The following is an 18,071-nucleotide window of genomic DNA, read 5'->3' on the forward strand; positions in this document are numbered from 1 at the left end:
TCTCTATTTGCTAGTCAGTCTACTACCCTATCATCACCTTTGGGTAATGAGCTATGGGTGGTCACAAAAAGTATAAGGTCATAAGTACAGGCGGCAGAAATAAGGTTACTCTGCAGGGTTGCTGGGCTCTGAAATAGGGTGAGGAGTTTGACGATTCAGGAGAACCTCAAAGTAGAGCTGTTGCTCCTCTGAATTGAGAGGAGCCAGTTTAGTATGCCCCCAGATCAGCTCCGAGGAGAGCTGTATCAGGCATGTCCCACTGGATGGAAACCCCTGGGCAGACCCAGGGCCCGCTGGAGAGATTATATCACACAACTGGCTTGGGAACGTCTGGGGATTACCCCAATCTGGTTTGACCTGTTGGCACTGCAACACTCTCCAAGAAAAAGGAAAATGATTGGATGAACGAAAAGCTTCTATCTTTCGGGTTTGTCCATTTATACTGAACAGTTCATTTTTATGATGCATCATCTCATTATTGTATATAATACTGAAGAAAAGAAATTCACATCTGTGAAGGCTATGAGTCTACATGATTAGTCCTGCTTCTTAGGGGTTGATGTTTGGGGCTTTTTTTTTTTTCGTCTTTTTTTCCCTAACTGTGGTCATGCTCAGACATCGATCAGTGGAATAAGGTGATTGAGCAGCTTGGCACGCCATCGCCTGAGTTCATGAAGAAGCTCCAGCCTACAGTGAGGAACTACGTGGAGAACCGACCTAAATACGCTGGTCTCACTTTCCCTAAGCTGTTTCCCGACTGCCTGTTCCCTGCAGACTCTGAGCACAACAAACTCAAAGGTATATCTGTGTGACCGCAAGGCCAGCAGTTATTTTTCTCTGTTCAGTATGCTTTTCTTTACTGTCTGTGGGTGTAAAACACTCATTTCTGTGAGCACTTGTAAGATGAAGGACCCCTAACACTAATTACTTTTCTAACACAATAAAATAAAGTAGATAAACATCTACTCATTAAATAGTTCTGTCTGTGTTTTTCCTGTTGGTGCATCTTTGAGAATCTCTTGTGATTATATTTATACTGCATTTTGGGAATATATGAGACATCTATCAGGCACAGAGACATATATTCAAATTTTTCACATTAGCCTAATTGTAATATGCCCACTTTTTATGGGAAGCTACACTACTTAACGCTGAAAATCTTGGGTGTTGATATAAGCACTTGATAGTATTCTCATGCTATGGCCTGATTTTTCATTAAGCCTACTTAAGAGAGGGTTAGTTAATTAGTTGAAATTCTGAAAATAAATATTTTTAAGTACCTATAAAAAAAATAATGAGGTTACTTAGAAGAAAAAAAAAAATCAATAGATTTGTCTTAAATGATAATCGTAGACACTTCCCTAAATAGACAGCACAGCGAGATAGATGTGTGTGTACTCTAACATCTCTCTCTGTGTCTCTGCAGCAAGTCAGGCCAGAGATCTGCTTTCTAAAATGCTGATCATCGATCCTGCTAAGCGGATATCAGTGGACGAGGCCCTGCAGCACCCCTACATCAACGTGTGGTACGATCCGTCTGAGGTGGAGGCGGTGAGTATCAGATCCACTCAGTATTATCGATCAGTAAACCTGGAGTCATGCGTAGCTCGGTTATTTGACCCGATGGCCTCAAGACAGAACAGAGTGGGATGATTTTATATAAACTCGCCTACTGATACACATGCCAGCAGCACAAAAAAAAAAAAAAAAACAACTATCTAGCTATATTTTAAGAAGGAAAACTTATCCATAAGCATAAGTGTTACTTTATCTGCAATCAAGATCAAGACTCCCAGGTTAGGTTTCACTTTAATTGCAAATGGAAAGGTAGCTGAAGTTGCTTTCATAATTTTTTTGGTATATAATCTAATGTAAGCCACAGTGAAAGTGAGCTTTACTGAAACCAAGCTGGGAAAGTGGAGATGGAGAGCAGCTCTGAATTTGCCAGAGCCAGAGAGTTGTCATTTCATTGTGTCGTAACTTGTCGCTGTTGCACTGCCCTAGGAAACGAATGGTCACCTTGTCGTGTGAACTCCGGCTTATTTATTGTAATGTACCATCACTTTAATGAACATACAGTCCATAGAAATATAACAAAATTTAACTCATCTGTTTGACTCTTCTCTCCCCTTCTCCACTGTCACACTTTCACTGATGAAGGCCAAAGATCTTCAGATATCCATGGTAAATAAAATTTTTGGTCCAAAAATACGCTTTGCACCCACAAACCTCTCTCATCTCCAACAGATTTGTACAGATATTTAAAGTACGCTACATGTGAAACAAATGGAGTGGAGTTTTAAGGCAAAGAGAATTAAGTAAAACAGCAAATGTGTTAAGCCATAATCCTGCCCTGCCCCTTTGGGAATTTAAGTACCTCCCACTTTACATACTCTTCACATCGTCCTTGAAGGGCTGGTTGCCATGGCGAACATGGATGTACAATATGTATCAGCCATAAAAAAAATTAAAAAAAAAAAACAGTTGATTGTCAGTTGGTTCATGTCACGCATAGTTTAACTGAGGTCACTCTTACTAGACTGACTGAAATAATTCAAGGTGATTTGCAGTTGTTTTTTTCTTCACTTTTTATCTCTCATTGAAGCATATTTCTCATAAAGCACCTTTTACTGTTCATGCCATTGATTTAAGACTCCTACTCTGATTCTCCTACGCTTACTAACATTTCAAAACGCCAACATTCATCCTCAAAATCTGATCTGAACATTCACTACCAAATTGAAACCAATATTCTCCAACAAACACCAGTTCTCTCCAACAAACCTTCTCCATCCAATGCCAATAGTCACCATAATTCATCATCTAACAACAACATTCACCAAACACCAACGTTCATCATCACACTCTGACATTTTCTGACAAACACCATCAAACACCATCATTCTTCATCAAACTCTGACATTTCCTCAACAGAACACCAGCATTTACCATCAAACTCCCACATTTCCACAACAAACACCAACATTCATCATCAAACTCTGTCAATACCTCAACAAACACCAACATTCTCTAAAAACACCAGCATTCTCCATTGACACCAGTATTCTCCAACAAACCTTCTCTATCAAACACCACCCTTCATCATCAAACTATGGTATTTTCTTGCCACCAACATTCTCTAAGATTCCCCAGTATGTGCTGTCCATTGAAAACAACATTAAAAAAAACACCATTTCTTTCCAACAAACCTGAACCATCAAACAATCACTATTCACCACCAAACGCCACAATTCAGCATCAAACAATCACTATTCACCACCAAACACCACAATTCAGCATCAAACAATCACTATTCACCACCAAACGCCAACATTCGCTATCAAATATCAAAATTCAACAATAACTAGAAACAGATGTCAGGTCAACACTGCAATTCATGAACACATCTCCAACAAACCTTCTCTATCAAACACCACCCTTCACCAACAAACACTAACATTCACCATCAAACACCACCCACTACAAACAAATGTCAGCCCAAAACCCCAAATCCTAAACACTGCAGTTAACACAATCTACAGCATCAGATAAGCACATGGGTCATGAAAGACACACCTGCTTCTGGTAGCTGTTACCTTTGCTTTGTGCCGACTTTATCTAGGTGAACTTTGACCTGTGAATTCACAAGCCTCAGCTTTGTGAGCCAATAGAAAACAAGTGGGCGGGGCTGTGGGCTCTTAGTTGGTTAAAAAATGAACATATTATTCAGGAGTGGTTTCTCCGAAATGTTTCTTCTTTTCTTTTCTTTTTTTTTAATTTTACTGTTAGGGGTTTGTGGTCAAATACTGAATTTTTCTCCCCTCTTTTTATATAACCTCTTTATTACAGACTCTGAAAAACAAAGACCATGAAAAGGGATAAAGTGATATAAAAAAAATGACAAAAAACAACTTATTAAAAAAATCTCAATGTAAGTTACATCTATTGTAACTTATGAACTGAATCAGTGAGTGTTACAGCAGGGTGTGTTAAATCACACTCTGCTTTGGCTCTCAAGGTCACTTGAAGATCACAAATGAATAATCTGATAGTTGTGATACACGATCATGTGACATCACCACTATGTTTTCTACTTACATTTTAGGCTTTACGTAGGCAACTGCTTAGCATCAAATACTGGTTTAAGTCCACAACCTAGCAAAGTTAGCTCTCAAAGTTATCTAACACAGCACTGTAGTAACATTAATCAGCTGCCTATATAAATTATCAAAAGTTATTATTACCTCTCTAGCAGTAGCTAGCTAAGTTTGCTAGCCGGGGCTAATTTAGATAATATTAGCTAATTTAAAGTTAGCTAATATTATAATATATTGTGTAAATTTTGAAGTTCTTGAGATGGCTAGCTAACACTGATTAGCAAGTTTACTGTGTCATTAAATTCATTATGTTATGCTAAGCAGTGCACTGAAGTAGAAGCATAGAAGTGATGATGTCACATAATCAAGTTTGCGATTGGCTTAAGTTGAATTTAAGCTCCGCCCCTTTTTAACCAAGTGATTCTTTCATGTCTAAACTTATGTCTAAATTTAAAATGTCTAAAATGTATTTGATATTTTCTGAATATGTGCTGTTGTGTGATAAATCATACTGTGCAAAATTCATCTAAAAATATAAATTACAGCATTGTTTACTATACAGAAAAAAATATTCCCATTGTATTTCAATTGCAAGAATACAATTGAGGTCTGAAGTTCAGTTTGCTAAAATAAAATGACCTTGGCATCTTATCCATTTCGGTTTCTCTCCCTTCAGCCTCCTCCTCAGATCTACGACAAGCAGCTGGATGAGAGAGAACACTCCATCGAAGAGTGGAAAGGTAAACCCATAATCCGCTCGAGATTCGGCTCCACTCCTGTAAGCCCTCAGAGATCAGGTTAATCACACCGGAATTTCACATCGGAATGTCAGGGATTAAATCTCTGACGATTTTAATCACACTAGAAAGCATTATAGACGAGACCTGCACATCAATCCCACCGAGTCTCTGTGAAATAATACACAATAATAATAATAATAATACACAGAGTAATACACAATAAATATGTATTAGTGCATGGGCCGGACATGGGAAGATGATTATTAGCTCTTTTGTCTCAACTGACATTAGCTTTGAGGAGATGAGGACAGGTTCAGAATTTTTTTTATGTATTATTTTATAAAATAATAAACTAGAGCACTAGACTCCCTTGTCATTCTCAGGTTGAATAAATAAGAGAAGGATGGGAATGTAACACTGCTAACATCACTATTTTATTCCAGATTTGCAAACCCGTAAAGCCATTTTTACAGGAATTCTTTAAATTACTGGAAGCTACTGAAGAATGAAATGAAGTGGCAGTTTGAGGAGAGGATGAAGGGTGATGAGAGTTATAGTAGCATTGCACAAGGGCTAAAAATATATAATATAATCACACTTTTAGATAAACCTCAGACTGATGTCTTTTTACCAGCTGTGTGTGTGTGTGTGTATGTGTGTGTGCGCTTCTCATTGAGAAAAACGTTACGCAATATTATTTGCAAAAAGACATGGTGGTTAAATTGATTTTTCTCCTCTCCTCTCTCTCTCTCTTTCTCTCTCTCAGAGCTGATCTATAAAGAAGTGATGAACTTTGAGGAGCGAACGAAGAACGGCGTGGTGAAGGGACAGCCTTCTCCTTCAGGTACTCTCACTGCATAGCCTAAGCTCTCTGTAAGTGCTGCTTCTCACGCTCCTCCTCCTCTTTATCATCCCTCCATCCTGTCCATCCCATCCATCCCTCCATCCGTCTTCCTGTGACACGAATCAAACTACGGCCGGTTTCATGCACTCAGATTAAACCAGATGATTCGAATTATCCATTAAACTAAATTCAGCTAAATGAAATGAACTATTTTAGGGTTTTTTTTCTGCATGTAGGAAACCAGGCCGTGTTGTTTCGTATATCTGAAGCATGTCAGATGTTCGTGAATTAATATCTGAACATACCAACAGCACACAAATCCATTATTGTTTTGTATGAAATAAAAGACCCAAATGCTGTTTATAATGATTTAAAGGCTCATTGAATGCATCTTTAACAGCAGTGAGATCCTGCAGTCCCACTTTAAGTGTCTTCACCACGGTGCTGTTGAATTCTCCATTCTGATTGGTCAAGAAGGTGTTGATTCATTTTCTATAACAGCGGCTCGTAGTGCAGCCGCACATCAGTGGTGCAGGTTTATATTAATGTGCTCATAAGAGCTTAATGCTCCTCGTAATATAATTCTAATAATAAACAGAATAAAATGAGTTGTTATTTATCATGTTGTTATGTTTTGTGTATGTTCCGCAACACTGAATATGTTGTGTAGCCATAAACGGATAAAAAAGTACATTCTTTAATAAATAAAATAACTGTAATTATCGGCAAATTGTGTGGTGTAAGAGGAATAAAACGCTTCAGGACGTAGTGTACCTGGAAAATAATCAACTTCATGGTGGTAACAATAACTTTGTTGCTAAGAATCATGCTGATTATTTTCCTATAACCGCACACCCTGTTGTGTTTTTTTTCAACTACAAAGTGGGAATATACGAATATTTTTGTAAGTTACCATATATTCGTATATATACAAATTTAAGCTCAAAGTGGAACTGTATCATTATTCATTTAACATTCAGCTTTCTGCTACCGTTCCACTTTCAAACTTTAGGAGGCGGGGCCAGGAAGGGTGGAGAAATAAGTAATGGCAGTTGTTCAAGATTTCAAGATGGCCGCCACCAGACATACGTTTAGAGTAAAACAAACAAACAAACAAACAAACAAATTTCAGGCACCAAATATTTCAGATAAATGGGGAATTGTATAAATTTGCTTATATATTTTTATTAATATCCTTGTGAATTTTTATGTGTGTTTGTGTGAATACATGTCCACACACACACACACACACACACACATACACACACACACACACACACACACACACACACATACAAATAATTATAATTAAGACATGATAATTATGATAATCCATATAAACACCTTTTACTAAATTACTAGAAAAGACTTTACTAAATTACTACATTAATTTTGCATTACATTAAGTTTTCATATAAAATCTCAGGTCAGTTATGAATTTTGACAATTAACCACTGAAATGAATTATATAATAATTAATTCATTCATATGTTATTTGTACTCAAACATGTGCAGATCTTCATTATCTTTCACTATTTGATTCATTATTTAAAATTCATTATGTAAAACACAACAATTTTAATTATCGATTTTGTTATTTAATTTGTTAGCATGATTAATTAAAACTGAAGTTTATTGCTTGCATGTTTATTTATGACCCCCAGTCATTTTTACACACTTTTATTTAGACTTTAGTACATTACTGCATTAATTTTGCGAACACTTTTGGTCTGTAAAAAAAGGTCTGTATTTTTTTGGTCATTACCAGCCTGCGTTTTCTCACATGGCCCGAGGAGGGCGGTGTTTTATTGAACACGAATGCATTATTTCTTGGCTGCTGTCCAAATGGCTGCAGCGCTGCAGGAGACTCTGTGTCTCATTGTGCAGCTCGGATAAACTACACGTCTGTCCTCGTTCTCTTGTGCTCTCAGGATTTCTCTCTGTCATGATACAGAGGCTACACGAGCATGTAAAATCTCTCCATGCAGCGCCATTTCTTTTAAATCCTCACATCTGTGCATCGCTCTCAGTATCAGTCTCACTCTCTGTCTCACTCTCTGTCTCACTCTCACTCCCCCCGCCTTTAATTAAGCAGATGGATGGTGCTTGTGCTGAGCCGAGCAGACGCATTGCAGCTCGACAGCTCCAGCGTGGCTGTATTTCACCGCAACGTTTAGGCTGAAATTGAGCTCACTGCTTGATTGACCGTGTCATTTCACGCACAGAAAAAAATACTCTCTCACTCCCATTATTTAGATTTTTCCCAAATTCAGTAAAGTATCAATAAAGTACATCTATCTATCTATCTATCTATCTATCTAACTCATTGTGTCTTACTAACTAGTTATCTCAAGATATTATCTCATTATCTCATTATTTTTACATAATAGCTCATTATTTTGACTTAGTAACTCATTATTTCATGACATTATCTTGTTGTTCTGATTTCGTAACTTGTTATTTTGACATTCTGACACGTTATTTCAAAATATTATCTTGTTATTTCAAATTAGTATCCCATTATTTTAACCGTTACATCTCTCTATATATAATAACACGTTATTCTGATTTACTTACTCGCCATTTCAAGACATTATCACATTATTCCGATGTACTAAACTCTTATTTCAAGACATTATCTCATTATTCTGATGTACTAACCTCTTATTTCAAGACATTATCACATTATTCCGATGTACTAACCTTTTATTTCAAAACATTATCTCATTATTTTGATTTAATATCTCATTATTTTGACTTAGTAACATGTCAGGATCTCATTATTTCAAATCACAAACATACAATAATGAGATATTAAACTAAAATAATAAGATAATATCTTAATATAGCAAGTTATGACTTGTTATGAGCTTGTAGAGTTTTTTGTTGTTGTGTCAGTTCCACAAACACTGCAGCCTGAGGCTTTGAGGCAGCGTGGTGTTCTTGATCTTCTGTATCCCCTCTGGCGTGAGTTCTGCCCCGAGTGTTGACCCGACTAAACACCAGCGTTTGTTTAACGCTCCCAAACCACACAACTGAAACCGACGCCTCTCATAAATTCTGCTTCTCTTTTTGATTTTATTGGGGGCTGCTGCATCTCGTGTCCCTCGTGGCGCTGAAATCATAAACGGCAGATTTATGACCTGCTCAGGCCACCGTAAACATCCTCTATATGGCATCATGTGTACGGCATCATTTATTCTGGCAGGTTAGAGGAAGAGGAACGGAGGTTGCAGGATAAAATGTGGGGAATTGGGTTTCGCTGATTGGATGCACTTTGATCTGATCTCGTTCCTGCTCGAGCTCGCGTTAAAGCGCTGGTTCGGATTTAAATCAAACTGGTTGAGAAGAAACACTAAAGTATAAATAGATCATAGTGATGTGAATTTCAGTGAAGTAGTTTTACCTTTAGCTTTAGTTCAGTGGTTACAAACCAGGACGTCCCCTATTTACTGATTTATTTATTTATTTTCATTTTTTATTTTTAACATTTTAGTGTTACGTCACTCATTAGGAAATTATAGATTTTCCTGAAAAAAACACAAAAGTCTTCAATGTAGGCAAACTTAGCTAATCTTTATTTTCCTATAACAGCACGTCCCGAAATGTTTATTTCCTCTTATACCACAGCAATTATACCACTAACAATCGTTTATTATTAAAGAGTGACACGCCATATTTTTATCCATTTATAGTTACAAAAAATTGTGGAATGTCTGTGAAACAAGTTTGTTCCTGTTCTCACTTACGTTATAGCAGCTATAAACAGTCGTTTCCTCACCAGTCTCTCGTTTTTCTCCGTCCTGAAGTTAATAAGACAAAAAATGCAGCTTGTCGTGTTACAGAGAAACCACAAAGCGTAAACTGAAGATATTACAGTTTACCTCGGACTGTTACAAATCGCTGATACTGGGGACTCCTTCCATAAATCTTAAATAAACATCTTCTTACAGAAAACATACCATAGTTTTCTTTGTCGAGCATTAACACTTTAAAAAATATATGTTTATTCTTAGTTAGCGTGCACTGTACAAGTCCCTGTGAATGAGCTGTTACCATAGAAACGATAACGTATTAGAAAGTGCACATTAATATAAACCTGTGATTTGCAGCTGCACTACTGTCAGAGCTGCTGTTATAGAAAATTAATCAAGACTTTAAATGTCTAACCCTAACCCTCTATCAGAATAGAGATTTCAGTAGCACTGTGGTTTAATGTAACAATATAAAGTGACACCATTAGAGGTTCATTATCGTTAATGAATTCATTATCATTAATGAATTAATGATCAAGAGGACAAAAAAGATGCAGTAGAAGCTGTAACTTAATTCATGTGACCATTTAGCATACTTTACCTATTTAACAAAATGATTTTTACCGAATTTAGCCAGAACAGAGCAGTGATTCTCTTAACATTTTGCAGTGTGGACATTGTGCTTATTTTGCCGTCACTGATTTACTGACCCCTTTCCAGTCCTGTTTATTTTCATGTCCTGCAGCTTTTTTGCTGTTCTGAGAGCACACTGGCAGAGAGCGTGCGGTTTGATATTTATCTCGCAGTGTATCAGCTCCATCTAGTGTCTCCGTGTCTCATCAGCAGATATTCCCATTTTAGGCTGATGCAGGATCTAGTGATTTGAGAATGAGTCGACTCTTCGAATTAGCTCCTTAAGGTTAACGTTGAGAGCCTAATATGAGCCGTTTTTTCTTTTTCTTTTTCTTTTTTATTATATTTTTTAAATTGTTTAATATAGATAGCAATGGCATTACTCCTGCAGTGTAATTTAATCAAAATGTTTGGAAAGCTCATTGCAGTGTATGAGCCGTTTGTTGTATTAGTGTAAATTCATTCCATTCATTTCCAGTAAACTTATTTAGGATGCTGTTATTATTAATTAAATCAAATAAAACTTTTGTTTCTTCATCTGTTCTAACAAGAGAATGTCCTCTGAGGCAGAAACTTGTGACTTGTGTCCTCTATGTCATTGATTATTCTAAGAAATGGTTTCTTTCAAAATGTTTCAAAATTTGTCTTGTCTGGAACAAAATAGCACGGTGGGAGTCAAGAGTCGACTCTTACTGGTGAGCTGAGTCAAATAATCTGATTCACTGATTCACTGGAATGAGCCATAATTCCCATTGGGATCAGCCTCTGTTGTTGAAACCACACAAGCTGAGTGTTGGTGGTTAGCACTGGTGGAAAATACACAGCAGATAAAACAATATGAAAATGTCCCGCATTTCTCCAGGTCTCTTTTTTTGAGAGTTTACTGAGCAGCCATGATTCTCAGAGTTCCATGATCTTGTCCTTCATCGTTGCAGTCTCTGTTGTAGTCTTCGTTGTCTCTCCTCTCACATGTCATTTGTTGTCACTTGTTTCATTCGTTCATCACAACACTGACATTTACACTATGACAATTACTATATGTTTTTAGCCATGAAAAAAATCTTTATGAAAATATTGTGAGGTCTCGCTCAATATTCTAGCAATATGGAAAAAACACGAGGATATACAGTAAATAAAACAGCTAAAAAAATGGGCTCCCAAGTGGCCCTTCGCACTATCGTCAAAAGAGATCACGAGTTCGAATCCCCACAACGCCGTCCATGACCTGGAGAGCAAAAGAGCAAAGATTTGGCTGAGCACTGTGGGTGGGAGGGGCATACTCTCTCTCCCCTGTCAATCACAGTGAAACTAGCCAATTGTGAGCATCTGTAATCTCATGCATGTGGAAGAGGGTAGATAGCGCTTTCCTCTGAGTGTGTTCCGCTGCCAGGTGATGCAGTTGGCTAGCTTCATGTGTTTCAGAGCAAGCACATGCTAATTACCCTAATGACTGATTTAGGGAGAAAATGAGTATTTAAAAAAAACAAAAAAAAACACGTTGTTAGCATACGTAGTTTTCCACTAGTTTGCTTCAACACACTTGACTTTAGATACCATATTCTGATTATTTAGTAAATCAGAGTTTAAATCAGATTTAAGGTGCTTCTTGACGCAAGGGAAACACTATGAAGACATGAGACATGTCACCCAGCCATGTGTCTCTCCTCCCTCCACCTCATGATTCTCCTCCATTTTTTTTTGTTATAACCATTTCCTTCTCTCCGCTCCTTCCCCGTAGCACAGGTGCAGCCGTGAACAGCAGCGAAAGCCTCCCTCCATCCTCATCCGTCAACGACATCTCGTCCATGAGCACCGACCAGACCCTGGCCTCCGACACGGACAGCAGCCTGGAGACCTCGGCCGGGCCGCTCGGCTGCTGCAGGTGACTAACCGCCTGCCTGCGCAACCCCGCCTTCTTTAGGAGGTGATCTGAATGATTTCACAAAAAGAAAAAAACGCCTATCCAACGCCTATCTGATCCACTACTCTGCAAAAAGAAGTTGCTCAAATATTGTCATTGTAATCCACAGATTGGATTCTGTTTAACGATAAATTTAGGAATAACGGGAAAATAAATAATAAAGCCTGCATTATTGTTCAAAGCAAACTAAGAAAATGGAAAAAAGATGCTGATGTATGTGTATATTTATGAATCCCTCACTAGTTGCTTTGCTTTATACTCCCTTCATATGGCATCTGATAATGAAAAAAATAATGTAATGCTTACCGAGGCATCTCTGTGAAGTGTACGTTAATACGTTAACCTGGATGATCCCGAGTAAACTGCAAGCTTTCTGTGCTCCTTCAATCGATGTGGCAAGGTGGGCTTTTGTGTTTCTCACTACTCAAATATATATAAACATGATTTCCCCCGTTATACGACAGTTATGTTTGTGCTGAACCTCTTTAACCAGAGGAATTTGACCCGAAGACAATGTTTTTTTTCTGGGTGTGAACGTAAAAACCCCTCTATCTCTTGTATATATGTAATTCTGTACAGCTGCAAGGCATGAATGGGACTGACGGCCAGTATCGGGAGTTGTCTTGCGCACCTTGCCACATCACCGCTTTGACCTTTAGTTGCCCTTGCCTGTAGTCTTCTTGCATGACCAGAGAAAAAAAATGAAACACTAAATATAAACATAACCCAGTATATTTGTATACCATGTAAGAAAATGAAATCTGCTGGAAGCTGCGAGGCGAACGGAAGGGTTTTACGCTGGCGAAGTGGTCGCGTGTGTGTCCTTGTATTCTGCAGGAAGCCATTGTGAGGGAACAAGTACTATCACACATAAACCTCCATCAGGGTTGCCAGGATTGCAGTTTTTACACCGGATTGGGCTAGTTTTGGGATTTGGGAAGGTTGCGGTTGTAAGAAGCCGGAAATATCTTGTTTCCACAAACACAGGCGATGGCAAACAAAGCGAAAGTGTAAACGCAGACAGCTTATCTACAATGTACAGAACCATTTCTGTTGTAGATATATTGCAAATATTAGAGTGGAAACAGAAAGAAAGAGGGAAAGAAAGATTAAATTGTATCTGTGAATTGCAGATACTGCAAAGAAATGCGCGCGCACTACGGTGAACTTGTTTTCCACGCAAAGACAGACTAAAAGCGTCTCCTTTTCTCAATGCCCAAAGGTTTTTGGGCTTTTTTCAAATGTTCTTGGGCTGGAAATATTGACCTGGCAACCCTGACCTCCATCCTGCTTTTCAATTTATTTATTTTTTTACAGTTTCTTAGTTTCTACACTTGCATAGTCCATATTTCCTCAGAGCGTGTTGAGTGCACTATGAGCGTGCATGTGCTGAGATTAAAATACATCCACTGTTTCGCCTTACTCGCTGCTTTGCATGTCACTCCTGACCTTTGACACCTCAGATCGGTTCTCTTATGGCTGTTGCATGTTCAGGAAAGGGCTTTTTTTCCCAAAGTCGAGCAACTTCGAAGTGAGCGCTGTGTCAATGATACCTCATTCTCTTAGCTTTGCATTCGAATCATTTCATTTTTGCATTCCTGGTGCACGTCCATCTAACTAGCCATCGTTGCATTTTTGACATTTTGTTGTCTGAATGGAATCCAAATGGACTTACTACCTAAAACAAGGAATCTGAAAGAAGTGGGCTTTATTTATTGAACGCATGCGTTTGCCTGAATTCGGGTAGTGCCTTTGAAATAATGCAGTTTCCTCTTATTTATCAAAATAATTCCAGAGCAGTGAAGTGTGGAGGAAGTTCAGGCGAGGTTGCACAGGCAGTGGCTTTGTCACAATTTGAACATTGCAGGTAATTCAGAGTTGTCGTACGTTGGCGGTGCCTGGTTTGTCGGGTCTCTTCCTTCTTCTAACCTCTTTGTCTAAGTATGCACATAATCACCAGATCTTAAAAACCATCTCCTTCCCTGTCCTATGAAAAAAAAAGAATGAACCCTGACATATAATTGTTGCATTTCTAAATAATGTATTGTAAATGAAACCTCAACCTTTACTCACTCGCCTGATGTTTTTTTTCAGTTATAGGTTAATGATAAGCCTTATTCAATAAATGTCATGACGTACACAGTAAGAAAATGGATCATATAATTTTTGTTTTGTACCTGTACTTGTCTGATTTGACCTGTGTACCAAATCATTTTAATAAAGGAATGAAACGCACATTTTTTTTGTTTGCTTATACCGATTGTTAAATTAATTAGAGCCATTTCTGATTCTTAATAGTGGTCATTTTTTAAAAACTGTATTGTCATTCTGCAATTACACTGCATTTAACATTTACTGTGTCACATAGTACACTTACATTTTGTACAGGCCCTGCTGGTGACATCCCTACTTAATAAAAAATAATGTGTGGCCAGGACGTAGTAATGTGTGGGAATGAGATCATTAATCATGACACAAGGGAATGAGATAATTAAGTCATAACCATGACATAGTAAAGTAAGGGAACGAGATAATTAAGTCGTAGCCATGACTTAGAAACATGAGGGAACGAGATAAATAAATCATGGCCACTACTTACTAATGCAGGGGAACGAGATAATTAAGTCGTAGCCATGATTTAGTAACATGAGGGAATGAGATTCTAATGTTCACATATATACAGTGTTTTACAGTAACCACCAAACTCTTAACTTTTTCTAATTAATAAGAAAGTGTGCAAGTAAACCTCTCTAGTGTCTACACTACGAAACCAGACAAGTGGCAGCTTTTTTCCCCTCCAAGCGTGTAATGGTTACCGTAAAACCCCATATGTATTTGAACATGCCCAACATGAAGATAAAGCTTTATTATTAAATTAAAATAATAAATTATTATTATTTTTAGTTGATCTTGTTCCCACACATTACTAAGTCATGGATGCATTATTTTTATTAAGTAGGGATGTCACCAGGGAGCGCCGTAATTCTGAAGTCAAATTTTATTGGCCCTAACATTCAACCCTTAGGAATACCTACAATAATGATTAAAGCCTCGATTTATTTTCTTCGTGGTACTGTGCATGTAGAAATTCTACACTTTCAAAGTGTGCATGTCTATCTAGGCACAATTGATGGAATTGTACCTTTAAGTGCTTACTATCTAATTGAAACATACCATTTTATTTACCCAGTAAGGCCACTGATTTTATGTGTTAGTGTTGCAAAGTTTGATTTTTGGGCTTTTTTTTTGGGCATTTAATGTAACAAATGTCACAAATATAGCTTAAATTGCATTTTGAGGAGAAATTTATTTGGCCCCAAGGGTGAACCCTGAGGAATACCTAAGAAAATGATTATTTTGCTTTTCTTTTTCTTGGTACTGTGTGTAGAAATTGTATTGTTAATTCTGAAGATAAAAAAATGTAGAGGCCAACCAAACATCTGTAATTGTCTTATTCCCAAAATGAGTTTTATTTCTATGACATTTAAGTGGCATATATATATATATTACTCAGTACTAACTGAGCGCTAATAGTCACACTTAAGAAATCTCTCCAAGGCTGAAATCTCTGAAGTCAAATAACCAAGTATTTTTCTTTAGCACCATTCACACAATCACCATTGAAATTATTATATATTTATTTTCTTAATTTTCTTTTGCATGGTAAATACAAGATGTGCAGTTTTCTGTTGTAATTACTGACATTTGAAACACTGACGTTGATACACAGGTGCCGCCATTAGCTTTCGCTCTTTCCTGAGAAAGAAAAACACAACAATGTGAACATGATCACACTGTGACGGGTTCTGAGAGGTCTCCAGGCTATCAATAAAACACTTTTACAACAGGGTGCACACACACACACACACACACACACACACACACAAATACACAACATATAGTAGCGTTTGTATTTCAATTGTAACTAGTTGTAAACTGTTCTGTTGTGTATTCACTTTGATTCATTAGAATAGGATGAGATGAATGTGGTGCGTTGTCATGTATTTTTTACAATCTATTTTCCAAAACACGACCCGTATATATATATATATATATATATATATATATATATATATATATATATATATATATATATATATATAGCATTAACAGCTGGGTCAGAAACAGGGTTGATCTTGGTTTTTTTCCCAAATCTTCCAAATCTCTTCAAAATGGTGCCACAAATATTATTCATTCTGTGCTGATGATGCAAATCTGAAGATTGGTGTGTTTTATAAAACAATTCATTCGTAACATCCTGTAAAAGTTGGAGAAATATGTGTCGTGTGTTTGAAAACCCTGACACAAATTTCTCCAAACAAACCTGACATTTGTATGTTGGTGTTTACTGGACAATGTTTGGCCTGGATTTTAGTCCTCAGAATATGGGAATTTTTACTCAAAATGTCTCCAGAAATTAATGACAGTGTTGTGGTTAACATTAATTGTCATCTAATGTGATTTTCTTTTATATTAATTACATTTTGACTCTATGCTGCTTTATATTCATTTCAAAGAAACAAGCATCTGTTGCTTTTTCAGGCATGAAAGAAATAAAAATTAGTTGTAATCACACTGAATTAAGAGCTGGTATTATTAAAAATACACAGGCACAGTTGGCTTAACTGTACCTTCAGTTGCTTATAAGTTTAACTGGAAGGTACCATTTGTTTTGGGTTCTTTTGTTTACTCGGAAAGGCCACAGTTCCCTCCTCGCCTGGTGCTGGAACCGTGGTCCTGACCGATTTACCTTTCATAACAATTCTTTTACTTTTTCTGAGAGCGTACACTGAGGAAGTTTAGTGCTGTGCTGTATAGTTTGATTTTGTGGAAATCGATAAGGGAAGTAGTTTTCGATACGTCGTTTGACGTTTCAACACTTTCACATTAAAACTCAGCATTTTGCAGTGCAATCGGTATGATTTTGCTAAATACTACAGCTAAACAAAGCAAAAAAAAAAAAAAAGCCAGTCACACTTTACATTAAGTGTCTCTAAATTATAACCTATAAATAATACATATAAATAATACAAGCAACTAGAATCTAACTACAGAGGATTTGCACTGTTACACACGGATTGCAGCAAAACGTCTTATGTAATTATGTTAAAAAGTGAGTCAGGTCATTTGGCTCACCCATAAGAGTCGACTCTTTCATGACTCATTGCTCAGCTGAAGTATCTGCAATATTTAGACCTGCAATAGTTCCATGAAATCTTACTTTATCTTCTAATGATCCAAAAAAAATTGCATTGCATTTTATAAAATCAGTTTAAATAATTGTAAAATCAGCAAGGCACTACATGTGCGTTCACACACACACACACACTTCAAGTATGAATTTCAGTTCTAAAATCTGATTCAAAGCTGTCGTCTGTAACACAATCATGTATTAATGCGCCAGGTTTAAAACCAATAAAACCTTTACACATAAGCTGTAGCTCTGTCCATGGAATACACTAATCATTTATGTTATGTTGCTTAGCAACCAAAGCTCACTGATAACAGACTACATTGCATGGCAGAAGAATTGTTTTTAGCGAATATTATTGAACACTGGATTTGTTTTTGTCGCCATTTTATAAAAGCAGTAAGCCATTCGATGATGTGTGTTACAGTGATTTTATCAGGGGTAAAGGGGTTTTATTCCTCTTCATGTTGTACTGTAACGCACGCCTTCTCACGGTTTAGTGCTTTATGATATAATTACAGAAATAAAGTTTTGCTTCTGTTCCTATAGTTCCTCATAATAAATACATGGGAATTTCTATGTAATGTACTTCTTCTGCTATGTAGAGTAACTTCTATATAAAATGGAGAGTTCCTGTGTAATTAGTTCATACACAAAGTCACAGAAAGAAGATCGAAACGCAACATGTGTGTACTTCTATAAGATGTCTTGCTGTATTCTGTTTGTAACAGTGCATAAATAGTTAGCAGTGTGTATAGTCGATGTGTAAGACGTAATATAAAGTGGGACTCAACAGTCATTTGAAAATTTTCCCCATTACATTTTTTTGTTAAAGTGTCGCTCAGGTCATACGACGAAAAAAAACCCTCTTAATTTCCACAAGAATGATT

At 37.1% G+C, this 18,071-nt stretch overlaps 1 protein-coding gene across 9 annotated transcripts in view; it reads left to right on the forward strand.

Annotated features, from left to right (window-relative positions):
- The window catches only part of mapk10 (mitogen-activated protein kinase 10), a 59,946-nt gene extending 43,381 nt beyond the window's left edge, over nt 1–16,565 (forward strand). For 4 of the 9 annotated variants that reach the window (XM_026928818.3, XM_026928819.3, XM_026928813.3 and 1 more), the window contains exons 9-14: nt 616–798; nt 1,427–1,551; nt 2,161–2,184; nt 4,774–4,837; nt 5,604–5,681; nt 11,813–16,565. In XM_026928818.3, coding sequence (XP_026784619.1) covers nt 616–798; nt 1,427–1,551; nt 2,161–2,184; nt 4,774–4,837; nt 5,604–5,681; nt 11,813–11,955 — 617 coding nt within the window. In that variant the 3' untranslated portion in view covers nt 11,956–16,565. Of the gene's footprint in view, nt 1–615; nt 799–1,426; nt 1,552–2,160; nt 2,185–4,773; nt 4,838–5,603; nt 5,711–11,807 lie in introns of all 9 variants that reach the window. The other 5 variants (XM_026928815.3, XM_026928816.3, XM_026928821.3 and 2 more) reach the window with 4 other exon arrangements.
- The last annotated feature ends 1,506 nt before the right edge of the window (nt 16,566–18,071 follow it).

This window comes from Pangasianodon hypophthalmus, chromosome 15 (genome assembly GCF_027358585.1).
Source record: "Pangasianodon hypophthalmus isolate fPanHyp1 chromosome 15, fPanHyp1.pri, whole genome shotgun sequence".
NCBI lineage: Eukaryota > Metazoa > Chordata > Actinopteri > Siluriformes > Pangasiidae > Pangasianodon > Pangasianodon hypophthalmus.